The 27,529-nt window shown below is 44.1% G+C and overlaps 1 protein-coding gene across 4 annotated transcripts in view; it reads right to left on the reverse strand.

Moving 5' to 3' along the window:
- Positions 1-27,529, reverse strand: part of LOC146801864 (uncharacterized) — a 122,809-nt gene that overhangs the window by 40,870 nt on the left and 54,410 nt on the right. For all 4 annotated transcript variants that reach the window (XR_014967659.1, XR_014967660.1, XM_085621387.1 and 1 more), the window contains one exon: positions 15,529-15,571. Coding sequence is in view for 2 of the 4 variants with exons in the window: in XM_085621387.1 (XP_085477513.1) it covers positions 15,529-15,571 (43 nt within the window). In the remaining 2 variants the exon portion in view is untranslated. The remainder of the gene's footprint in view (positions 1-15,528; positions 15,572-27,529) is intronic.

Consider the following 27,529-nt stretch of genomic DNA (forward strand, 5'->3'; position numbering starts at 1 on the left):
GTAAGGTCTAGCCAAAGGTGAAATTCCTAGGAAGCTGTGAAGTTCCTTGGAAACTATCCATGATTGACAGTTAAAGTGAATTTTCAGAAATTTAAACAAGCATTGGCAAAGCCAACAGGTCGTGGCGAACTTTTGGCTTTGCCGATGCTCAATGCTACTGACTTCAGCAAGATTCGGAAAAAAAGGAAAAAATTATTACCTGTGCAGAATGACGCATGTGCCTGCATGCGCATATATGGGGTGTCTTGGAATTTTTTTTTTTACTCAATGAAAAACAAATTCCATGATGGCCACCATCTTTGAATGATAAATTAAGGGCTGACTGGCAGACAGGCTGACCGACTGGCTGGCAGGTTGACTGACTGGAAGATGGCCAGGTTGACGGACTGTAAAATGAGCAGGCTGACTGACTGGAAGATTGTCAGACTGAAAGACTTGACTGTCAGATAGGCTGACCGAAAGGCAGGAGGACTTGCAGATAAACATGAGGACTGAAAGATAGCCAGACCGAAGCGCAATGTGTCAAAAGGCTATGCCTACCCAGCTGAGACGTAATGAGAACAAATAAGTACGTTTCTCCTCGTTTTTTTCTCTTTCTAAGAGGAAAAAGCCTCAGAGGACTGCTTTTGTGCAGGAAAGGGTCCCTTCCTGCACTATAACAATCCTGGCTGTAATGCAGGAACCATTGTATCATCGTGCAAGCGTGCCTGCCTTGGCACTAGGCTGCACTCAGTGCGCCAGCGCAGAGGAAGAGCAGGATTGTACATTATCTTATTAGATATGGCGCATTTCTGCCCTCTCCCTGTGACACAACACAGCAGGCTGACTTGCTGCGTTGCATGACTTCTTAGTATATTTGTCCTTTAACAATGTGAGTTATTGCAGCATTGTTAAGCAGTTGTTTCTGACTTGAGAGATGCATCTAGTAAAGATCTAAAGGGCTGTTGTCTTGTTAAAGACTGAACGCAGTTTTTTCTGACTTGGAAAGGACATCTAATGATTACCTGCGGTACCTGTAGCTGTATGAAAGACCAGACTGATTGGTTATGCCAATGGTGGTTTGAAAATTAGGCCTTCACATTGACTAAGCAGAGCTTATTTCTATGTGTGATTGTGGTATTTACTTAGATTTGGTAAGTGTAATTAGAGCAGTTATTATAGTTTTGGGTGCCACATACAAACGTAAACTACTCGCTTTGCAATAGCAGCTTCAGTCCGTGGTCGTGCTTTCAGGTTTTTTATTCACATATGTTGATCATACTTAAGAGCATGTTAGTGGTCCATCGAGTTCTAGTGACATACAAACATTTTGTTTTTCATGAATTACAATCACAACATTAAACTAGCATTGACGGCACCGGAATTGCAAGGTAGATTGGGACCGGATTATGCAAAACATTACAGTGTATGAAAACATACCTCTGCTGTGCGAGATACAGAGGTGTAGGAGTCCTGATGCACAATTCTTGATTTGCTCTGCGACAGAGCAAACGTGACATTTAGAAGGTATTTCAGAATCCCTGTTGCTTTAACGTTAATGAAGCAGGATTTCCTTTGCGGATCCTTCCAAAGGCCTGGAAGCCCACAGACCTCTCCCTTCCATCATTTTTTAAAATGCCAAACCCTTAAATAGTCAGGGAGTGCAATTAAACCGTACGGTAAAAATAAGCTTTAAGAAGCGGCCAGCGACATTGCGCTTATTTCTCCTTCTGGCAGGAGGGGGAGGAGAAACTGACTTTGGGGCGGAGAAGAAACATTTGAGGCTGAAGAAACAGGGACGGGTTTGGAGAAGAAATGGACAGGTTGGGGGGTAAGAAACAGGATGGATGTGGGTGAGAGGAGAAAGTAAAAATGCACTGTGAAGCAGCCAGCATTGATCGAGTCAAAGCATTTATTTTTTATTTTTTAGAACAAATAGTTTCTGAATCACAGTGCGAGCAGCGGATGGCCAGCGGAGGGAAACTAATTATACACAGTCCGTGCTTGGTCCATGCCTCACAGAAAGAAAAGAAAGTGACACATGGCAAGAACTGCCCAATCAGAAAGCAACAAAGAAGAGTGACAATGATGCCAAAGAATGTTAAACCAATGGGCGGGTTTCAAGCCCATTACTGAACATAAAAGTCTCGCAAGTGAGAGCACGTTCACGCAGGCGAAACCTAAAAATCTGGTCCGAAGAGGGTCATCAACTCCTATCTGTTCTATATCTCTCTGGAGTGTTAAAAACGAGTGTGAAGTCCCATGATTACTCTCCTGGTGTTCACCCTGTGCAGTCATCCCAGACCATTTCATACTACATTAGCAGGACTCACTCCACCTCCCTAAGATGGGTGAACTTGTCTAGTTCCACTCTCACTTATAACTCTACCACTAGCCAGAAACATTATTTGCCTTTGGAACACCCTGAGGCACAGAGCAGTGTAGTGGTGAGGTATGCAGCGCATTTCTTGGGATGTACAGGGCATGACCTTTAAAGCGGGGGAGGTTGCAAAAGTTGGTTGGGGTGTGCATAATGGTGTAGCAGGAGGATAAAACAAAGCCAAGGAGACTGCAAAACGTGGCTGGAAAAAAGAGCACTGGGTGGCCACTAGTGTTCACAGCTTGGTTAAAGATATGCAGAATAACTGCTTCTTGCCCATTAATTCTAATTCACCTAAAAAGGGCTTTCAAAAATGATTTAAAAGTTACTCTTCAGCCTAATGTTTACAGCTGGTGGAAGGGCATATCATCTTTACCCATTAGATTTGTTGGTGTAGTGTAAAAAACACAGGACAACATTGACAGAATGTCGGAGGACGGATTACTCTCCTGTACCATATTCAAAAAGTTAAATTCCGATGTGGAAGATCCGCAAAAATCTCAGAGTTTGCTTTTAGATGGGTTATTTCTTCAGGAAGGCATTAAGATTCTTTTGGTGTTATAGGGCAGTGCTAACATGAAACTTTCTACATTTCCAAAGGAAAAAAAGTCATGCCGTAACAAATATGAGACAAATTTGAAGATGGAGCATTTTTCCTTGGTTAATCTACAGCAGTAACCGTAAATTACCACTCTTGTTCACAGGTTTCTAAATATGGCCCAATAAAGCACTTTTCTCTTGTAGGTATCTCAAAGAAAGTTCAGGGATATTCTGAAAGTTTTAGAGCTTGAGGAGGCTATTCACAAAAGGTAAACATTACACAAGTAAAGCTAAATGTGTACCTTTACTCTTACACTTTGTAGTAAATGTACTACTTTAGGCAATTCACAATTTACGAGTGTAAATGTAAAAAAGTGTAGACATGCATGTCTCCACCCCCTAAGAGAGAGGAGGGGGACTAACTTACAACTTTAAAGTTACTATTTGTATAGTTTCACAAATGGGCAGGGTTTTCGGCTACAGGTGCAGATACATTCCTATAGCAAACTATAGGGAAAGTTAAAAAGGTTATTATACTTAAAATAAAAATCTAAAAATTAGTTTATGAATATTAATGTAAATTAACTTTTATATATTTATTTTAAATGTGTGACAAAAAACTACAGTACTACAAACTTACATTTAAATTACATTTAAAAATATTTAAAGAAATTCTTTAGAAAACTGAAGTAAAATGTTCATAATGATTTATTATGCATTTCATTATGAAGACTTTCAAATACAAAAATTAAGTTACATTCATTGTAAATTAAAAACATTTTAAAATACATTATATATATTATAATTACATTTATATATTTACAATAGCATATATGAATTTAGTTAAACATTTTTTCCAGTGGAGTGATATTTAAAGACCCTACCCTATTTTCAATGAAGGGTGTTGCAGGTGCTTCACTCAGTCCAGGTCTGAGCAGGAATACATTTACTACAATTATGTTTTTTTTTTTGGCTGTAGCAACTTTAGAAGCACAGCTTTTAATAGGTTGGCTGAGACAGACAAAGTGAGAGGGTGCATGTCCCTCCCCAGCAGGCCTGTAATCCCTCCTTATTCCCCTGCCCAAAAGCCCTCCCATTTATTTGTAAGTAATCCCCATTTTGCAGCCTTCCCCAGCCCCTTCAAAATGTACTACTGAAACGTAGGCACACCTATGTGGAGATATCCGCATAGAAAAGTTAGGAGAGGTGGAAGCAGTTAGTTTAAAGTTTCATGACAGATATGCTGTTTTATTTTTGCATGCGAGCAGATGAAGGCAGACACGCCGAAACGCGTCCTCGCTAAAATAAAAGCATCAAGGAACCCCGCGAGTGCTGTGTGTGTTTTACACTGGAGCTTAATATTTACGAATGGACCCACCTCCATTCTTATCGGCACCCGTCAACAAGAGTGCTGTGAACGCCGAGGTGGAATTTTGGAGCAAAGATGTTTTTTGGCGTAGTGCACCACCATATGGGCACCTAAGGCATCAACGTCGACGGAGTCGCCAGGTATTCAACCTGGTGGGAGTTTGGAGATATACCAACCCCTGCGTCAGATGTCATAGAGCCCAAGGTTTGACGAGGGGCTCCCCTATATGGACTCAATCAACAACGTGAGGTACTCTTTGAACTAATTGGCAGTGACAAAGGGAAGAGGGGAGAAGGGGTAACAGAACACGGCCGCAGATTGACTGCGATAATGTTATAGAACTTTATCGAGCTACGTGACCTGATTAGACAATGAGAATGGAGTAAGAACATTGGTGCAAGATCAGCCAACCCCCTCCTTCCTCTGATTCACTGTGTCCAATGGGAAGTCATCTGTTAGTTTAAAGTTTCATGACAGATATGCTGTTTTATTTTTGCATGCGAGCAGATGAAGGCAGACACGCCGAAACGCGTCCTCGCTAAAATAAAAGCATCAAGGAACCCCGCGAGTGCTGTGTGTGTTTTACACTGGAGCTTAATATTTCCGAATGGACCCACCTCCATTCTTATCGGCACCAGTCAACAAGAGTTTTTGGAGCAAAGATAGATATATATATATATATATATATATATATATATATATATATATATATATATATATATATATATATATATATATATATATAGCGGTCGCCAGTAGGTAGTTATAGTTAGGACCACGTTTCCATAGGAAAACCTCAACATTCTATTTTGAATAACTTTGGCGCCGGTCGACGAATCCTCGCGAATTTCTCAAAATAGGTGGGGCGCTACGCTCCGCTCCTACCCTGAAAGTCTCGGGGGGATTCGTCAAGCGGGGGCTGAGATAAAAGGGGGGTCCCAAAACGCGTTTTTCCCATGCATTTTTCCATAGGACCTTTAGAACGAGCTACAGCCCGAACGGCTGAACAGAATTACTAGAAATTTGGCAGAGAGGTAGTCCCTAGGTCAAGGAAGTGCCTTTTGTAGGTTTGGTGTAAATCTGTTCAGTAGATTCTGAGAAAATAGCCTTTAAATCAATATATATATCTGAGCCCGCTTACGGTACGCTTACCGTACGCTTACCGTACGCTTACCGTAAGCTTACGGTGGCGTGCGCGAGCGCGATTCTGATTGGCTCTTAGATCTTAGTAAACATTCGAATCGGCCGAAACCAGGAAGCGGCGTCCGCCATTTTGTCTCTCGCACTGAGTGTTGTTTATCAAACATGATGGCCAAAAACATGTTACGGGGCTGTTTTGACAACTCCCTCCCACATAGTCATGTTGAGGGAGTCCCCAAACATCCCCCAAGAGCAAAAACGGTTTTATTTTTTTTTCGGCAATTTCGCGGGGTACGCTTACCGTACGCTTACCGTACGCTTACCGTACGCTTACGGTAAAAAAATAAAAATAAAAAAAACACTATCCACACTTACCCCACCCCCTGTGCTTTTGGTGGCCGCAGGCCACCAAATGTGCAGGGCTTATTAATAGAGAAAAAAAACGTAATTTTGGCAACATGAAATTATAAAATCGAAATAAAAAAAACACTATCCACATTGACCTCACCCCCTGTGCTTTTGGTGGCCGAAGGCCACCAAATGTACAGGGCTTATTAAAGTTGATAAAAACCGTGCACGGAACGAACTGCGTTAAGTGGGCGCGCACGCCACAAATGGCGTAAAGTAACTTAGCATTTAAAAAACCGTACAAATTCACTGAAAAAACCATAGGTTTCACACACGTTATAGTTAGGAAATAGCATTTAAAAAACCTTGCTAATTCACTGAAAAAACCATAGGTTTCACACATGTTATAGTTAGCTGGACATTTTACTGATAAAAAACCAATGAAATTCCCCCGTTATAGTTACTGTAGGCAACTATAACTCACGCGACCGTAATCCTCTGCTGATGACATATGTGTCTTTATGAAAAAAAAATATTTGTAATATATGTATAGCTAAAATTTAATGGAAGAAGATATGGGCAAATAAGTGTCTAAATACAGTATTAGCATCAGCAGAGGATTGCGGTCGCGTGAGTTATAGTTGCCTACAGTAACTATAACGGGGGAATTTCATTGGTTTTTTATCAGTAAAATGTCCAGCTAACTATAACATGTGTGAAACCTATGGTTTTTTCAGTGAATATATATATATATATATAGAGAGAGAGAGAGAGAGAGAGATACTGTCTGCCGCCCTATTTACGTTCTGTTCATTTGGGCACTTATTTGCACACTGTGTGATCACTGCGGTTGTCTTTCGATGGACCCTTGTGGTACAGTGCATGTACTTGTACCTATTAATATCGCTTTATAAAGGACTTCTGGATTAGATATAGGTCTGTAGTGACATTTGTCTGTTTTTGATTGGACTGATTGAAAATCTTCCAGTTGGTACATTACTTAATATAGTTAAATGATACCTAGAGGGAACGAGCTGTCTGTTGAGCAATTTCTGCGATCAGCATTTGGATGGGGCTGGTGGGACGGTGAAATCAGAGTTCTCAGTTGTTCAGATCAGACATGTGGGGCTGAACCGGTCTTGATCCATTTTGCTATGGTATGCCGTCTCGGATACTTAACTTCTCCTATGCCTTACTAATGGGAAATGCAAAAATACAAAATTCAGAACAACAAAACCAACATATGGACCGGGCAGCAGCTCTTGCTCGACCTGGAATATCTTGTGAGAGCACCTTGTTTTACTGGAATCCAGTTCAATAAATCAAGCTATGTAGCCAAACCAATCTGCAGAAGTAACTAATTACTTAACTTGGAACAATAGGTTTGAAGCTTGAGGCAATTCTAAACTCACTCACTGTGCATTGTTCTGCTATCTAATGCAGAATAAATTATTTTAAAAACATAAAACAAAGTTTTATTTGGGATACCGACGATGGGTGTAGTCTGTATGACTCATGAGGACGTCAGCTAGGTGCCCCCAGTGTATCATTGAGTGATTAACATCCTCAGACTATTGGCATGTGCTAAGTATCTGAAACTTCACTGGAGCCAACAGTAACAGACTGAACTCTGTTGTAAAGTATCAATCAGTCAATATTTTCAACACTGCTGCCAGCTGTAACAAATGATGACCTGCGATTTATGACAACTGCAAAACTGTCTAGATTGAAGGGTAAAAGCTTTTTTAAAGGCAGACAATGCCATTATCTTCATTGAAATTCTGTACAAATTTGTCGCTCTCAGGAGAAGCACCCCTGCTGTCAAATTGCAAAAACATATAATATATAGACTGCCATTACCAAGCACATTTCATTTAGAAGAAAAGATTGGATATTTTGCAATAACGAATTTCATGCCAAAAAGTGGAATACTGTTATAAATCTATCAAGGCTGTCACTCTCATGGGCCAATATGTAGCCGTGGAGTACATCTGCATGCTCTCCCTGCAGACTGGTGCCAAAGCATTTGCCTCCGATTCCCCTCCTGGGCATTTCCAGACGGTCTACTTGTCTGACCAGGGAGAGGGTGGGCCAGCACTAGACCTCATACAGGCCTTGACAAAAAACAAGGTTTGATAAAGGCAATAGGTTTAAAGTTTGTCTGTCATGCACAAGTCGCACAAACGTCAACCATATTGTACTAAAATGCTAACAAAAGCAGCTAAAATAGATATTACAGAAAACAAAGCAACCATTTTCCTATGGAATTCATGTCTCGATTGCTCTGGTCGGCATTCCCTCCCCAGTGCTACCAGGAAGTTCGCTGACTGATTTCAGATGTAAAATAGTTCCTAATGCCTTCTAATGGAGGTGAGAGGAAACACCCAAACAAACACTAGAAAAACGTGAAAACTAATGTACTGCTGTGGGCTGTTCCAAGATGTGAGTGACAAGGTCTCAAGCCAATGTATGAAGGTTCTAGAACAAAGGAAGCCACTAGCGGAAGGAGGCAGACTCAAAACCCCTTCAAATTAATTAACAATACACTAGGTTTTGCCAGGAATGGTACGAGCGGTGTACATGTGAAGCCTAACAACTTTGGAGTGAAGCGGGCTGGATTGGGGTTCACTGGAGTGGGGTAGAGTCTGGATCCAGGTTAAAGGGCGTGGAAAGAAAGGAATCTATATCAGCGCAAAAGGGTGGAAGGCTGGAAGAATTCTACAGATCCAGTCAGGGTACTGGGGATATCGAACGGAGAGGAATCTGCAGTTACAAGTATCCATCAGAAGAAAAGCACAAGACAATCAACGGAAATACAGGCTGAAGGTGGTCATACTCTACAGTTCATGAGACCAAAAACCCTTAATCTTAAAAGGAGCGCAAATAGAACTCATCTGCAAGAAGATCATAGTTGATAGAATCAAGTATGTCAATTCATCAACATTCACGTGTTCAGAAGAGCCATAATAGCTCTACCTCTGTCCTTAAGCCATTTGCACCAACGACTTGCCAGTGCGGATCATTACCTATGTGGCAAACTTCACTAAAGTGATTTTTGAAAGGAGCATTTACCATGCAACATCTAGTGCCGCTTGGATGATGTAAATTCCTACATGTCACTGAATGAGTGGTTGAACTAATCTAAATGAACTTGCATGAGCACCAACTACCACACACCAACTTTTTTGCTGCTAGAATCTGTATGGTTCTTTAAAGGTGTTGTTGGCATTATTGCAGATAAGAGACTTTGTGTTTTCAGGAACTGACTACACACTTGAACTTGGTACCTTTTGTACCCTACACTACACTTATTAGCCCCAACGTTTACAACTCCAGAAGGCATGACACACTACAAACATGGTTATTTCACATTTTGCTTTTTTTTTTAGATGTATTCATATCACCTAACCATCTTCTTGGACACCACTGAATGATACTTGGACTTTATCTGCATGCTGCTTTTCCCATCAGCAATTTAGATGCTATTCGCACCCAGTGACAGTACTGCTGTCTAACGCCTGGCATTATATACTTCTTTAGTCATAAGATACTCCGTCAATTCATCCCATCCTGATGAGGACACAGATTTGTTCATAAAGTTTGAAACTTATTGATTGTTCTTTTGATAGAATGCCAAAAGGATTTTTTATATACAGGTCTCTGAATCAAAATGTAAGGTTGGTGTCCTGTTCATTTCACCTACAGAGCCCTTGCCTTCTGTTCTAAGTTTGCATGCTTTTCATCTGAGCCTCAGTTTAGGGCACGTTAAGAGATGCAGATGCACATACCTCATGCCTTTATAATATACTCAGTGTGCTAAGCAATAACAGATGTAGAAGTAGCTAACTGAGAAAGGAAACTGCAACTATATCTACTCAAAAACAGAGAGCATATAGTTCTAACTCCCTACATAAATTTAAACTGGTTTTAAATTCCTAAATTATGTCAAGTTGAAAGTTGGCAGTATGAACATTGCCATCTATGTCCGAGTCACTGTTTTGTCATGCTTCTGTTGCAGTCACATTTTGGAATCCGCTCGATTTACTTGCATGGCAGATTATAATCATTCCTGCTAAGATGTGATCCTTCACACAGAGGTGACTGTTGCACCGAGCTCAGTGATATTTTTTGCTAAGACATAAAAGAACTACTTACCTTCAGTAACGCTCTTACTGGTGGATACTCTAACTGCAGGTTCATCACCTTTAGAATATCACTGGTGCTAGGCTGGATCCGGAAAACTGCCCTAGCAACAACCCCTGCATGATGACAGGTGGCGCCGTGCAGCTCCACGGCTCTCTCATACTACCTTGGCTGAAGAAGGGTGGCATAACGGCATCATCCCTGCATGCCAACATTAGTTTCTCAATCTTTCTACTTCCTCTCCCTCGGACGCGGATCAAACTGTATGCAACAGTGTGACAAAATCTCCTGTGGCATCGTATCATGTGGTGCAGATGCCCTTTCCACAGACCAGAAAGGATCAAGAGCAGTGAGGAATCTGTGAAGACACAAGTATCCACCAGAAAGAGCATTACTGAAGGTAAGTAACTTGTTTTTCCTATGGATACTTATTAACCTCACCTCTAGAATGGATAGTACAGCAAAACTTCCCAGAGGTCTTCACCTGGGGAACTGACTCAAACCACAACGTTGTGCAGGACCAGGCTGGCAAAATTGCCCTCTCTACAGATCTGACAGTCAAAGCAGTAGTGCTTTGTGAACATATGCAGCGATGCCCACATCACAGCTTGGCAGATATACAGAACAGATACTCTCTTTGACAGAGTAGACGTTTCAGCTTTGGGCCTGGTGGAATTGGTTGGGGTCCTTCACGGGGCTTTCTGCGCTGCTCTGCAATTCTCGGTCCAAACAAAAAGCTGGTCGTCCACTTAGTGGTCCCTTGTTCAGTAAATAAAAGATCAGAGCTCTTTCAAGGTCAGACCGATGAAGCCCTTTGCTCTTTTCAAAATCACTTTTGGCAGAAAGACCAAGTACTTAGCATTAATTTCCCAAGCAAAAAAATAAGAGTAGAGTGGTTTCACCAACAGCACAAGTAGGGCACTTATGTGGCGTGCAGAAGTGATCACAAGGAGAATGATCACTTTGGTTGTAAAGAGCAGTAGGGAAACATTATGCGTCTGCTCTAAACCTGTGCACATGAAGAATGTGAGGACCAAATTAAGGTTCTAATAGGGTATGGCGAATTGTTTTGGAGGAATCCTTTAGGGAATGCATCACAAAAGGTCACTTGAAAAGAAAAGGCTAACCTGGCAAACATAAATGCTGAAATGACCAACACATAACAACTGTACCCACTAAAAGACCTCACAACAAAAATGCATCAGAAGGTTTGGCCTGCAAAGGATCAATATGATAGCCCAAACACCAGACCTCAAACTTATGGTGCTAGAATGGATTTTGTTGAAGGACGTCTGGATACAAGAATGACATTCGCCACCTCAGGAAGCAAAATTCAGCTGTTCTCGCTCAATCCCCACGCAGGAAGATACAGGTTGCAGGGGTTTGTCTGTAGGACCCTCCCTTGTTGCGGAGACAGGGGACCCTCCTGAGGAAGTATCAATACAGGTTGCAGAGGTTTGTTTGTATGACCCTCCCTTGTTGCTGAGACATGGGACCCCCCTGAAGAGGTAGCAACATTAGAAGGCAAATGCTCAGGCTCTAAAGATATGTATACCACACACTCCTGGCCCGATCTAAGGCTATCAACATCACTTGGGTCCTGACTTGCTACAGAACTTGAGGCATCACCGGTAATGTTTAGAGTGTATACAGAAGACCGAGTCCCATCACAGACAGAATCAGTATCCCAGTGACTCTACTGGAGGGAACTCTAGTGTATAAATCTTTTGACACTATTTGCTCTCAGCAGGGACTAACAGATTAGGTCAGGGCAGGCTCCACTGGTCAGATTTACCTATTTCCATATTCAGATGGAGATGCCATTCATTGTGCGCCAGCCAATGTCTGCTCAGTTCATACCCTGCCATGTGGCTTGCCAAAAGAAAGATGTGCTGCTGGTCCAGCCATCTCCAAATGCTCAAGGCTTCCTGGCACAGGATCCAGCAGCCCACTCTGCCCTGCTTGTTGCACCACCACATGGCAGTTGTGTAGCCCATGAGGACCTGCATCAGTCTCCTCTAACAGTTGGCAAAAAAGCTTACAGAGCCAGCTGGATTGCCCAAAGGACCAAAAGACTGACATGGAGCAGGTGATCTAGAGGAAATCAGAAGTCTCTGCTCTCCACCTTTCCCAGATGTCCCCCATCCCAGAGGTGACGTGTCTGTAACAATGGTGACATCTGGCTGGAAAAGGTAGAGTGGATTGAAGTAGGTCAGGTTGGTGTTCGTCTGCTGCCAGAAATATACAAAGCCATCTCCAGACAGATGTGGATGGAATCGGAGAAACATCCCCTTTGATGACCCCAATCAATGCTGAGGATACACTGCAAGGCCTACATATGCCATGTGGTGTATAGGACAAGGAGGATGCAAGTGGGTAGAAGCCCAAGAAGCTTCAGAACCATCCTCGCTGAGAATCAGAAATGAGCCTGAAACACTGGGATCCTATACTGAATGTGCCAGGCTCACTGTTGAGGTGGAAAGGCTTTGAATGCCAGTCTATCCAGGATAGTCACTATGAAGGGAACTCTCTGCGCAGGGCTGAGGAGCAACTTCAGCTCGCTGATGGAAAATTCTCAGGAATTCAAGAAAGTGGTCGTCGTTAAAGGCTAGTCTCCAACAGACTACGGTGAGCCCCCCTTGAGCAGCCAGTTGACAAGGTATGGAATACATATATCCTCGACCTCTGAATATGAGCTGGGACCACTGCCACCACTTTTCTGAACAGCCAAGGCCGAAGTAAGATAAGGCCAAAGGGCAACACATCAAATTGGATGTGTTCAGACCCCACTCGGAACCTCAATAGCATCAGTGAGAGTGCAATACAAGTATATTATTCCTGCAAGTCCAAGGAGACCATCCAGTCTCCCGGATCAGAGCAGAGATTATCTGCCAGGGTGAGCATAGGCTTTCAATCGTGGTGGTCTAGCATAGGCCTGAGGTCTCCATACTTCTTTTGCACAAGGAAGTAGCAAGAGTAGTACCCCCTGCTCCTCTCTGAGCCCAAAATGTGTTTGATAGAACCCTTCGGTTGTAAAAGGTTGACTTCCGCATTAATATTGAGGCATAATCTGCCAAAAATGTACCTTACGTGAGGTATATGAAGTGGGGATGAAATGCAAAGTAGGGAGTAGCCACTTTGAATAACCTGAAAAAGGAATTGGTCTTATGGGATGGATTTCCAGTCAGGCGAGGAAGTGTCATTTTCTGACTCCTACCCAACTGACTTTGGTTTTGTGATAGCAAATAAAAGAAGCTCGGGTGACGCTTCAGCAGGGGAGGAGTACGTAGATGACTGCTGTGCTGATCTAAATGGGTTTTACCACCTCCAAGTATACATCCTCTATCTGAAAAGGGCTGGGCCAGTTGCTGCACCAGCTGAAACAGATGACATTGCCTACATGCCAGGCTTCTGCAGTAACCCCCCAGATTTTCTGTACTGCTAGTGGAATTGGCTACATCTCTTGCCGCGTTTTCCCGATCCTGAAAGCGCTGAGTCAGCCGTTTCTCAAAATTGCATAGAGTCACCCCCCCCCAGACGCCTCACCTTTAGAAGATAGAATCATAGATGGCCACCTTCCCGAAAAGACAATTTCTTTAATATACAAAAAAATTATAAACAATATGACCGACCCCCTGCGGGCATTAAGGGAAAAGTGGACAGGAGATGGGATTGAGATAGATGGCAAAGACTGGCAGGAGGCGGTGCCTTCCCCTAGAATGGTCGCCATACCGGCGCGCCTCAGGTTGGTACAGTTAAAAATCCTTCTCCGTGTATACGTCATCGGGCCTCGCCTGATTCACATGGGGGTTACAGACAATGGGGATTGTAGGAGAGGGTGCGGTTAGCTAGGAACCTTTTTACACATTCTATGGGATTGCAAGTTTGTCAGCTCTTTTTGGCACAAGATACATGAGGTACTATTCGCTGTATCACATACCCGGCTCTTGCCGGAGGCTAGGCGTTCCCTCCTCAATATGTGGGAACCCACAGATCTTAACACTCATCAGACACAATGGGCCACCCTGTGATTCATGATAGCTAAATGTAACATTGCACAATTGTGGGGGGCTGCTAAACCACCTACGCTGCAGGACTGGAAAAGAGACCTTGACTGGTGTATGTTTAGGGAGAAGACGGTATATGTCGCTAGAGGGTGCCCCAAAAAATGGGTGCGCATCTGGGGCCCTTGGAATGCCTACCTGGGGGAAATCTGTACACCACCTGAGTGCACTGAACCAAATGTTCCCCTTTCCCCATGATGTTCCACTTTCCATGTGGAAATTTAATCCTCATCCTTCACATGTCTGTATTATTTCTCCATTTATTGTGCCCTCTGTATGGTTTATTCGAACCGATGCTTGTTTCAATAAAAAGAATTATAAAAAAAAAAAAAAATGCATAGAGTCGACAAAGGCAAGACAGCCAGAGAAAATCCAGCTGCCTGCATCCAAACGTGTCATCCAAGCACTACCTGGTCCTGATAGTGCGGCCATTGCAATCATTGTCCAGTCCAGTGCACACTACACATTTTGCGGAGTCCTGACTCTGATAATGGCCTGGCAAAGTCCGCTGTTGGTTGAGGGTCAGAGACCAATGTCTGGATTGGAACCAGCAGAGTTGACAGCAGCACTGGCATGGAGGGTACTGTTGTGCACTCTGGAGCCAGAGTGGGAGCCTCGACCTGCCTCCACATGTGCATGTAAGCCATGTCTTGAGCAGTTAGCTGGCATCATGGCCAGCTGGCAGAATCCCAACTGGAGGCCCCTGTTTGGTCTATGGGGCCCTAAGGCGCACCAAAGGGACCAGGCAGCGTCTGAATGACCTGCAGCATGGCCTCTTTGAGGATGGCCCTGGGGAGCACCAGATTCAAAAGACGCTAGAGTCGAGAAGCATTTTGACTGTCACCCTAGTGACTTCTGGCCTAATTTGAAGTGGCGAAAACTGACAGTTCAGAGAAGAGCTCTGGATTTTGGTGGCAGGCAACACCAAGAAAGAAACTGAAGTCAACGCACATATATGCAGGCCCGCTCTGTCACTTCCGGGGCGGTACGTGATCACCACGGAGCCACACAGTGGCACCTGTCGGCGCACAGTGGGGGTAGGTGCAGGAAGAATTCTCCAGATCCAGAAGCATCCCTCAGAAACACAGAACATTGGGAAACAATTATGAAGGTCGGCAAAAATAAAACAGAACAAGGGTGACTAATTTCTAATATATAATGGCAATTATAGAAAGCTCGTCACTGGCAATATGCAGCACGTGCCTAATAATCACCAACCAACACTAAAGAATCACAGAGGACGCATTGTTGACACCTTGCTGGGCCCGGTCTCAGTGTTAGCTCCTCTTAAGGAAGACCAAACGCAGCACCGACACACACACTAGTGACAGTAGCAAGGACATGTCAGACATTGAATACAATGTACACATCACAAGCTGTTGCTTCTAGGTTTCCCAATCTATGCCCCACTATCTGAACTGCAGTCAATCAGAACATAAAAAACTTTGGCTATTCTGAAAACTCAGACCAGATTGATAATGTTAATAGCGCATCACTCCTATAGCATTCGGTGAGAACAAAAAACATTTTCTGAACAAGTTGTGCATCATTTGCCAATTACGCACCTTTTAGAAGGATGAAAGGATCGAGCCCACCTTCTGTTTCTCCCTGAAAATACAGAATGTGAATATTAGATCTCAATTTGGCACCTTTCTCGAACAAGGCTCTTGATTAAATGAATAACAATGTGATTCCTGCTCGGCTTGTTGCATCGGTGCCTTTAGGAAGCGCAACTTTTGTACAACTCATTGATGCCATTTTTTTTTTAACCTTAAAATGTCTTGATTTACAATGTTAAATGACAACACAATGTGCAAGTTGCACAAGACAGGTCCTATTAGAGAACATGCCCTTGCAAGCCTACAGAGTTCCTTACTAAACGGTGCACAGTTGTATGAACGTCCACACAAACGTGAAAGAATGAGGAGGGAAAAGAGAAGAAAGGTGCTGAGAGGAAAAGAGATAGCAAACATGATATTAGAGTGACTTGGGTAGAAGTGAATTTCGGAGGAAACAAAATAAAGTATGTGGGCAGACCAGAAGTGTCTAAGAGGGAGGAAGGAAACCGAGGCAGTGAATAGAAAAACTTAGTTTTTCTTTAACAAAGATAAAGTGGGTACATATCTAGGAGCGGATTTTGAAGTGCCACAGAAGAATGCAGGTGGGATGGTGTTAGCAGACGGGGGATAAATATCAGAAAATAATAGGCTCATCAAGCAAGGATGGGGGATAGGTGAAGAATAATGTGACTATTAAGAGTCATTATAGCAATTGGTTTTGGGTGGTTTTGGGTGGTTTTGGGCAACACAGGCAGGTATTTAGCCTGCTCACTAAAGGACCTCTACAGAATGGAAGTCCAAAAGACCATCCCTTTGCCTGAATTCCGAATTCCTAGACACCCAAACGTCGACCTAATTGTTATTCCTCCCTTAATGCACCTTGTGGCAAACTCATTCAATAATATTTTGAGGACAGAAGGGCCAGGTTGTTCTTCGGTTAGAGACTTTTTACCATATCAGACTTGGAGGACACGTTCAGACTGAGACCTTGATTTTCCTATGGGTCCCATCCATCTTTACAGCCAGACGCGTTGGTACCCCCAAAGCCAGGACCGAGTTTATAAATACTTGTAGGAGAGTAGGATCTGCTATCCTATGGTCACCCCAACTTTTTGCTTTTTGCTTCACTGGTTTTTGACATATTGAGGCTGCGGGCCTGCTAATCAGACCCCCAGCCTGCTGTTCTCTCTACTAAATTTACACTATGCACCCTAGGTGCATAACCAATTGGAAGTGGATCACCCTGTGAGCCCCTGTACCAGTGTACACTAGGTACCCAGGGCATTGGTGTATCTAAGGCCTGCCAGGGGCTGAAGCATGTATTATGCCACCCCAGGCTTGGCCTAACACATTTGACACAACTGGCTGATCACTCAGCTGGGGTAAGTTGGTGTAACCACCTCTTACTTAGGTGTAGTATACCTATACCTGACCTTAAATGGGACACATGTTAACCTATAAGTCACTCCTATGGCAGGCCTTAACAATCCTGAAGGCAGAGTGCTTGGTTCCATGTGAGATGGTGCTCTGGCACGAGCTGAGCCTTTCTGCAGTGGTCGGAACAACTTCCTTCTACTGTTTCCAGATATCGTCATACCATATACTCTAAAGTGCATTATGAACCTCGCGGTTAAATGCTAACTCTGGTTTGGCTTTATCAAAACATGTCGAGTAAGGTGTCATACGAATTGGAATACTAACCCCTCGCCAATTCTGGCGACGGGGTTAGCATTCCACCCTTCTAGAGGGACACGACATGTACAGTACCTAAAACCCGGGTAAAATCAGACATAGCCTCAGCTCCACAAAATGGATGCTGCCACCACAGACACAAGTCTGCCCTCCTGCTGCTGGGAGTCCTTCCAGCTTGGGAGGTGTGGACAAAGGGTTTCCTGCCAGGGGAGGTGCATGCACCACCCCAGACAGGATTTTGTGTATTGGTCAGGTAGGGCTTGAAGAAAACCAGACATGCCTGAGGCTCACAAGGAGCCTCGGTGCATATGCCAGTTCAATCCGGTCCTGGGGCACACCAGTCCCGGGCCTGGGGCGAGCTGGACAAAGGATTGGGGGTGTAACCACCCCCCTTCCTGGTCCCACCCTTAGGGAGGGACCTAGCAGGTAGTCCGGCCCCTAGAATCCAAATAAAGGTAGGAGCTGTGTCCTAAGACTTCAGACATCCTGGAATCAACTTAACTACAAGAAGAAGACGGGAACTTCGACGCTCTGCCGCACAGAGGACTGAAGCCAATCTCCCCTGTGGTCAGGGAGTGACCACCTTGCTAACGCAAGCACCATCCAGCGAATCAACGTCTGCTTTGCCGCCGCCTCCCGCCGGAGCCCGAGCCCAGAGACTGACAAGACCTGGACCACCAGACCTCTCACCGCCCGATCCACAGTCCCTGAAAAGAAGGAACCCGTGGAGGCACCGAGACACGTGGAGCCAGCCATCTTGAAAAGACCACGACAAGCTGCAAGCGCAACAACCGAGGCTCCCTCCAAGTTGTGCTTTTGGATCTGAGAAGCCCAACACCCGAGCAGCATCTGCACCAAAGGTGAGCCCTTCAGCATCTCCACGATCTGCGTGGGGCCCTTCTGCATTTTGCCACTCGACGCGCCTAACCGGTTGCTGGCCCGCTGGCTAGTGGCCATCTTGGCGACGAACTAAGAACTACACCGCTGGTCGGGTTGCTCCAGACTGGCCCTTGCTCCTCTCCAAAGGAGCAGTCCCTCTGACCTTGCTGGTCAGAACCATCAGCTTATTTCGTTTTCCACAACAATTGCTTTTGCCAGGGCTTGTTTGCTTCGATCAAGTCGCCGACACCGCCGACAGCGAAAGCCTGCGTGGGACAGCTCGTGAACCGACTCCTGGACGTCGTCGACCTTCAGGGACCACGTGGCTGCAGAGACAAGCTGCACCTTTCCTCCTGTTTGCACCCGACATCGCCTGGTACCCACCTGGTGCCACGCTGGTCACTGGCTAGTGACTGTGAACACTGTCCCCTCTGCTTACAGGTTTTCTACAACTCCGATCCACTCTTGGATCCACCGCATCTCTTCCGGACCGATCGCCTGCAGCATCTTTGTCATCAGGCTCCATTGAACATATAGAAGAAACCCGACGCACTTCGAGGCCTATGCACCCGCTTCCTGTGGGTGAGGTAAAGCTGGCACTCCGGTGCCCAAGTGTAGAGTATCATGTCTAGTGTCTGTGTTTCCAATCTTGAGTTCATAGTCCATCCGGAAGATCCTTTTTGCAGTAACTTTGTAACTTTTACGCACCCATTGAAAACCTATGGGAGCTCGCGTGTGACTATTTGCTCTGCACACGCAACCCGTGGACCTCCTAGTCACTAACTAAAGTTAGCTCCTTGTAGGCCCAGCGATTCTAGAGGCCCTAGGCCTTTTCCCATTTCTGTTCGTGGTACTTATACCACTATTTTAGTATATGGTTTGAGTGGCCACCAGGGCCTATCCATATAAAGTGCAACTTCTGTGTATTCTAACGTATTCTTGTTTAACGATTTGTGCTCCTGTGCTCATAAAGAGTCTAGGGGATACTTTGAGAAATAAATACATATATATTTTCAATATATATCTGTGTGGTGTCCTTTCATTGGTATAAAAGGGGGTTACATTTGGTAAAACAGCCTGCTTAACACGCTTCACGAGTTTAGCCTCAAAGACTGCTTAGCCTACGCTACCACTAGGGCAGCTAGTCCGAAAAGGTTGACTTACAACCACACCATAAGGGTTGCTTGGCATGGTACAAGGTGGTCACTTTAACTAGTGAACATCATATACCAGGCCAACTTCTCACAATACTTAAGGGCTGTAAATAGGGGGGGGGGGGGGGGTGTATAAACTGTCCAGGATATCAGATCACAGAAAGGTTATAGTGCAAGTTCGATGAAAACCTCATGTCAACCAGACTGCAATCCTTGTTTTGGGCTACAGACTAAGTTTACCATGAGTGTGTAAATGACGACAAAGCAAAGAAAAGATAGTTGACGGTACATTGGAAATTAACTAAACATTGTTTTGTACATTCTCACACTGGTGTTTTAAATATATGTTACAACAGACCCATGGCCGACACAGTACACTAACAATCATGAGCAGCATCTGCTTGGAAAGAGAACATTCTAACCATAGCAGCAGTCTATCCTCCCAGCAGACTCACACACCATGAGCCTCTGAAAGTGGGTTCACCATTCCGTCACAGTTCCCCCTCCCTTTAACACCTAGGAAATGCGCTTTTGGAATAGCCTCACCACTACTGACCTATCAAGTCCCTGTCTGGAGCAGTCCTACAGTAGACTACTACCAGCCACTGTACACCACCAGTTAAGCCTGCTAGCCAGCCATCAGGTGCACTCATATTTGTTTCACTTTTAAAATGGTAATCGTTTCATCTTATCCTGTCTAAATTGGTAAAACTTTTTTTCCCGTTGATTATTATCTGTCAAAATGTGGACATGCTTTAAAGGTGCAACCCTGGAATTTACTTAACCGGTGCGGTCCCGTTATGTGAACCTTTAGGCAATGGTTTGCAGCATCGAGGATCAACCGGGAACCGACTGTCCTGTTTGACTGTAGGGTTTGTCGGGGGACCCTTAACACAAACACTCCCAACAAGATCTAATCAGATTAAATACTTTTTAACAACCATATATATTTTTTTGAAGGCAGCAAGTTACCTTTTCCACTTTCTTGAACTGTGTACCGCAGCGGTGGAAAGGAGGTAGTAGCAGGACTGAACACGAGGACAATAGGGGAATAAAATGTTTCACTCCACCTGATGCACTTAAGGGAGTTCCATGCCTACATTGCGCCTTAGTTGGTGGAGGATTCACATAACCCAACAATACAGCATGGACTGCCAGCAATGATTTCGCCTTGGTTGCTCCGTTAGCCCTTTGTGGTCATGGTTTGGGACATCTGCAGGACTTGGATATCCGACAAGTTCATATAAAGAAACTTGTTATCTCTATATTGTAAAGGTCTTATGATCCTTTTCTCTAGGTAGAGCAGCAGTGTGAGTGCAGTATGGGCTTATGCAATTCTCTGTGCAAACCCTAGTACATCTGCTTGAATGAGCGCGAAACGAAAGTCAGACCATCCCTTTACTCTACTCCAGGCGAGAATGGATGGCATTTTCAAAACTCAAATCTGTCGTCATTTCCCTGCAATTGCAAATATTAATCAATTATGAATCTAGTAATAACATACTACAGCACGATAAAGAGGTCTGATCAGTTCTTTAAGTAGATTAGTTAGTTTGACCTGAAGGGCTCTCTGCCTAAAATGGAAAGTCCTCTCCAGCATCCTTCCCTTTGTTATGAAGGATACAACTGCCTGATCCTTGACATCCCTCGCCGCAGCCACATCACACCCCACCTGAGAGTCCTACACTGGCTCCCTGTCAACAAGAGGATAACCTTCAAACTCCTCACCCACGCACACAAGGCACTCCACAACACCGGACCAACGTACCTCAACTGTCGACTCAGCCTCTACACCCCCACCCGCCAGCTCGGCTCCGTAGACCTCGCCCACGCCACCATCCCCCGCATCCGAAGAGTGACCGCCGGCGGCAGATCATTCTCCCACCTCGCCGCCAAGACATGGAACACCCTCTCCATCCGCAGACCGAAGACCTTATGACCTTCAGAAGACTTCTCAAGACCTGGCTCTTCGAACAGTAACAGCTCCCCCCCCAGCGCCTTGAGACCCTCACGGGTATGTAGTGCGCTTTACAAATGCCATGATTGATAGATTGATTGATTGATTGCATGCTGCAGCAGTCGCTTTACTTTATAGAACTGTAAATGACAGGCATTACTATTACCCAAATAACTGCTACTCGTTTGATTAATCCCTGTAAAACACACACCCGAGAATGGATTAGTTAGGTGAACTATTTTGCCAGTACTGTACCATGCGAACAAGACAAGTCGTACGGTGACCCGGGTTCCATGTGGGTGCTCTACTTATTCAAGTCCCTCAGAACCCTAGATAGGGTGCGACACCGAAGGAAATCCTCATGCTTAGGTGGTGTGACTGTACTTGGGGCAAGTATCGATATCCAACACACCTACCGTGGGCCTTCACGAACGCGTCTACTAACTGGCGTCTATAAGCAGCGGGTCAACATCGGACAGAATCTACAACACTTTACGCTGAACTGCTATGGAAGACAAAATGGATTCCACATGATAATTGGTGCTATTTAAGAGTGCTTGCATACTTAAGAAAAGCAATGAATTTATACTTTTAATAGGATACAATTTATTTAGTACATGATTTTATAAATTGCAATATTTGCCAGAGTTTTCCATGTCAAGTTACTACGTTGGTATTTTCACCCACTGACTTTATGCAAAATAGCAGTGGACTTTAGCGGCTTAATGCTAAACTCCAGGATGCGCCAGTATTTCTGCAGGGACTAGGAGTTATCGTCTTATGAAGGACTAAGAGGCGATAAGATCAGAAACTCTAATGCAGACTGCTCGTGTCTTGTTACTGCAGCGTAAAAAACTGTAATTTCCGCAATTTGAGACGAAACCACACGTGACAGACAATGCTTGAAATAATCACGCCACCCATCAGGGGCACAACGTTCTTACTGGATGTCAAACATGATAGCAGGACAAAAGGTTGATTAACAGCTTTTCAGGCTACTTCACTCACAGTTTCCAAAATTACTAATCACCTGCATCTCACACTGACATCTTTAGCTGGAGATCTGATAAACTGTATACGGGAAAGAATTAACCACTTCTCCTCGAGAGACATACAAATCAACAACACAAGCAATGCTTTCAAATCTAACGCTGTTTAAAGTAAGCAACAAGTACTGGCAAAGCCAAGAGGTCTTGCTTTTCAATGGCATTAACTGACCTTTACACTTAGCCAGTACTTTTTTCCGATGCTGGTCTGCACTGACAAAAAGAAAATGCTTGTCTGCTGATGCATAACAGAATTGTCCCCCCCCCCCCAAAAAACACGTTGTATACATGTGCATGCATCCTCACGCATGTGTATGTGTTGATCATGATGCTAAGGGATGCAAGCTTGCGCATATGTCATGAAGTGGCAGCCATGTTTTGGTTTTAATATGCGTTACCAAGATGGAGGACACCAATCTTTGTGGAGTGGAAGTTAAAAATGAGTGGTCAGGTGGCAAATTGCCGCTGCAGAGTCCGCCAAACTCCAAGAAAGTAAAACAAAATACAAGACTGGGAAGGGGGAGCAATGGTGGAGTGGGGGGAGTGAGTAGCAGGAATGAGGGGAAGCAATGCAGAAGCTGGTTGCGGGGATTATACATTTAATAAAAGAAACCAGCACAACGTGGCGGGGCGAGGGAAGAACTGGTCAATGTGGGGCGAGGGGACAGCGATACATTTCTCACTTGCCACCAACTTGTCCCCCACTTCTTGTTCATTAAGTTCAATTGTTGAGCATGTAGCAATATTCCCATGCTCTGGATGGGCAGCATTTATCTCATCTTGGGCTTTGTAAGCCACCCGGCCCCCAATTGAATAACATATTGCATTGGCCTTTATGTGAAACCTCTTATAGCATTTTGTGCAACTAGTGTTAGAGGTTGTATTTCTGACTGGGAGAAACTAGAGAGTTCTGCATTTCTTTGTTCAGCATTATTACACTGTATTTATTATTCTTATGTCTCTGAAAGGACTTGCAAAGTAAAGCATCTGGACCATCAAGGATTAACAGCTATTTTACTGTCCTAGCCTATTCGGAGTGTAACCTACATCGTCTCCTTGGGGAAGACTTAACTACGCTCTTTTCAGAGTCCAATCCTCACAGGAAGTAAGTTTTTATGCAGTGAGAAGTCCAATAGTACAGTGATCCCAGGACCACATCAACTAAACAACTGTTACAACTGGAGCTAGTACCGCTGAACAATATTAACAACTCTCACAGAGGGGTCAACGCTAGCTATAGCCCCACAAGCAGTGAATCAATGACCTAGATCAGAGATATACGCCCTCCTAGAACAACTGGAAGCACAAGAAGTTAAGATAATCTGAGGAGCCCGGCATAAGTGATCCCTTAGGACCGTTAACCAGTTTATCGCACACATCTTTTCTAGGAGGCGTGTTTCTTTGTAAAGACTATTTCACCATGATTAAGGTCAATTGGTACAACTTTTCTGCATCTAATGAGAACATTTAAACCAGATATAAAAGTCCCATCCTACACAACATTACCCTTACCAACGTAAAATTACAGTGCAATCAAAGCGCTAGAGACCTCTTAACCTCACAGTTCAAGAAGTAACTGCAATCCAGGTCAAATAATTCAGAAGGATAGAAATATAAGGGAGAAGAGATGTACGATAAGAGGGTACAGCCATACAGAAACCCACATTTATTGTGATTGTCCTTTTTGGTTTTACAAAACCAATTTGCAATTTTCCAATAATTATTTCTTAAGTGAGACTGCAGTTTCTTCATCCAATAAATATGCCATCTGGGGATTACACAGATAGTTGACCTCATCTCCCAATATAGGGAAGGTGCATGATCAACATGTTTTCGCATAGACCTATAAAGAGAGATCTTGTTCTCAGAGACATGGGAGTGCTTCTCCTAATCCCTCATCAGTCTTCAGCTCCAAAACTATGCTGACAGGAGAAGAGGGATCTTCAACCTTCACCCATACACTTTGATTGGTTCCTTAGCCCTTCCACCTACTAAAACAGTAGCTTTGACTGAATCTTGCACAACAAGGTCTTATCAAGTAGTCCCTCTCAGCTCTACCAGACTGGTGATGCTAGCATCGGCCTCATGCCTCCAGTCATCAAAGTGACTCTGATTTTCCCAGCAGCTTCAGCAGTCCTTGTGGTCCACCATGGAGCTGTGTTAAAGCCAATAGAAGAGCTGGACCCAACTTTATGAAACAGCCTCCTTGATTCCAAGCCAAGCTGTTCGCCCTACCCTTTCTGCATAATTTTTGGGCGTATTCATCATGGGGAACCTATTATTCAGACCTCCTAACAAGACCAGGTGCCCGTGAACCCGGCTAGAGCCAAGGTAGATGAAAACGGTCTCAGAAGTGGCGATCACCAGAGACAGTGAAGATTCCAGGTACTGGGTGGTTCAGCCTCCCACCAGGTTTTACGTCACAAACTAGTGGCCAGGAAACCAGGAAGAGGTGTGGCGCAGCGTCCATGGCGACTGACTCCGGAATCCGGGGATCACGGTTCGATCCTCGGTGCAGGCGGCAGATTAGCCGAGCACCATGTGACTCTGGGCAATAGCTTGCTTAATCTTCCCGACAGCCCCCAGCGCCTAGAGACCCTTACGGGTGATTGTTCGCGCTTTACAAATGTGGATTATTTATAGTGGCCCTCGTAGGTGGTCGCAAGACCGAGGCTGGAAGACCAGGACTATCTAATGATTTTTGCCCGAGGTTACCATTATGACCAGCTCTGGAATATATTTGTAGTTACTTTCTCTCTATCATAGTGGATAACCTGATGTGTCCTGGAAAAAACATCAGCTTAATCATCTTCTGTGTTCCGAGTAATCAAGCAATAAAATGGGGAACAACTGATACGGAGGACAGTACGGTTTCCACCAGCAACGGTGATACAGTGCAACTAAAAACTTGCCTTTCGCAACAGTGCTCAATACTGCAGTTTTGTCATTTCTAAGCACTGTAAATTACAAGTATTTCCGCTGCCACATTTAGTGGTATTCAATATACCGACCTTAGGAGGATGAAATGCTGAGCTGACCTGGACGAGATTTGATCCCATAACATTACGTATCGCATAATGCCACAATATCTTACCAGCAGTAGTGATTTTGCCTAAACAAGCCTCACAATTGTCGCTGCCTGCTCACAAGGGATAGGGTTTGCAACGTGAAAAATATCTTTAATTTTCTGAATTTACAGCAACAAGGTAAGCTGTAATTATAGCAAACTAATGCCTTTAGTTTAAGGGAGAAGATACTTCTAATTTCTTCTTAATAAAACACATCACACTAAAACAGAAATGGACTTTTCATTCCGTAAGTAATCGTTTCACTGCCAACTTGTAAGAGTAGATTAAAATACCAACTTCAAAATGTCTGCTTTCCAGAATAGAAGGAAAACTCCCCGAGGTATGTATGGAGAGTCCTTGCGAGAACAGTTATAGTCCATTTGAGACATAAACCTCATAAGATTTCCGCTCTTCCACAGTGCAAAAAAAAATAATCTACGTTTAGCTTTCTACAGGTTGGTTCTTAAATGGTTTTGGCATTGCCTCTCACACAGCAGCAAAGCGCAGAAAAGCACAAGAGCGCGTTTGAAAGGGAGTCGAAGTTCAGAGTCATTTTCGATGGATTTCAACCCGGGGGGAAAGATTACACCGAATTTGAGTACGTGGCTTTTTAATTAATTTTTGTATTTTAACTATCACTCGCCATTGTAACCCTTTAAATTGATGGCGAAGAGCTTGCGTGACATCACACTTATGTATGTAGCAGCAGTTTAAGGTGAGAAGTGTGGACCGTGTGGGTGCCCTCGGTCTCTTATTCCAGTCGCATTCATAATTCGCGGTTTCAGGGAGCCCCACGCCCCAGTGTGTTCTCCTAGTAGATTCAATAGGTTCAGCACATCTGAAACGTGAATATAGAATATCTTTTGAAAATTGCGTTGCTCCACGATGAGTGGGTTCTATTGTTTAATAATAAACTGAGCAATTACACACTTGAAAAGCTTTTAGAAAATGAGCGATTTTAATTTTGTAAGTATCGCACAGCCCTGCGGCACAGCTTAAACGCACAAGGATACCTTTGTTGCAGTCTCACGGCTGCAATATACAGATTAAGAAGCAAATGACGAAACACACGAGAACGCTAGACATGACAACACAACACGATTTTAAATAACATATGAAACTTTTATTACTAGACTAGAATTGACCAACAAGTAAACTATCACAATTGTGTTCAAAATACAATTGACCTGCCCCGATACGCTGCTGCTCTACCTTTTTCTGCGGAGCTACATTTCAAGGGAAACTTTTCGGCGTGGTGGACAACACGAGTTCCATTCTGTACGCATGCACAATGTCACCCTTCCAAGAGAGGGGATTTCTAGATCTAAGCAAGGACATGATGGACGGCGCGTTGAAAATGTGCAGATACTCATCCACAGTCACTAGGGTGACCAACTGGCATTGGTGCAAATTCAGGATGGTGAGTGTAAAAATTCAGGACAAAGGGTCAAAATTCAGGACTGGAGGTCAAAATTCAGGACAAAACTTCAGGACAATAGATAAGTTTTACAGACACATCATAGGAGGTCGCGCAATAGTATATAAGTAAGCCCACATATTCAACCATTTGCAAACCTATCCATCATGTATCCTTCCATCTATCATTTCACCCATCCATCCATCCATCCTTTCACTCATCCATACATCATCCATCCACCCTATCCATCTGTACACTCATCCATCCACTCTTCTACCCATCCATCCATTCACTCATCCATCCAGCCTTTTACCCATCCAGCCATCCTTTCACTTACTCATCCAGTCACCCAGTCACCCATCCTTCCACCCACCCATCCACCCTTTCAGTCATCCATCCATCTTCCCTTTCTCTCTCCGTCGACCCTTTCACTTAGCCATCCTTTCTTCCTTCCTTCCATCCATCCACCCATCCATCTACTCATCCACTCATGAATCCATCCATTGACCCCATCACTCATCCATTCTTTCTCTCATCCATCTATCCTTTCACTCCTTCACTCATCTATTCATCCTTTTGTCCATCTACCCTCCCTTTCACTCACTCATCCATTCTTACATCCACCCTTTCACTCATCTGTCCATCCATTCACCCTTGCACTTATCAATTCATCAATCCAGCCATCATTTCACTCATCCATCCACTCACTCATCATCCACTTTTTCACTCATCCATCCTTTCACTCATCATCCACTTTTTCACTCATCCATCCTTTCACTCATCCATCCACCCTT

Source organism: Triturus cristatus, chromosome 8 (genome assembly GCF_964204655.1).
Source record: "Triturus cristatus chromosome 8, aTriCri1.1, whole genome shotgun sequence".
Classification (NCBI taxonomy): domain Eukaryota; kingdom Metazoa; phylum Chordata; class Amphibia; order Caudata; family Salamandridae; genus Triturus; species Triturus cristatus.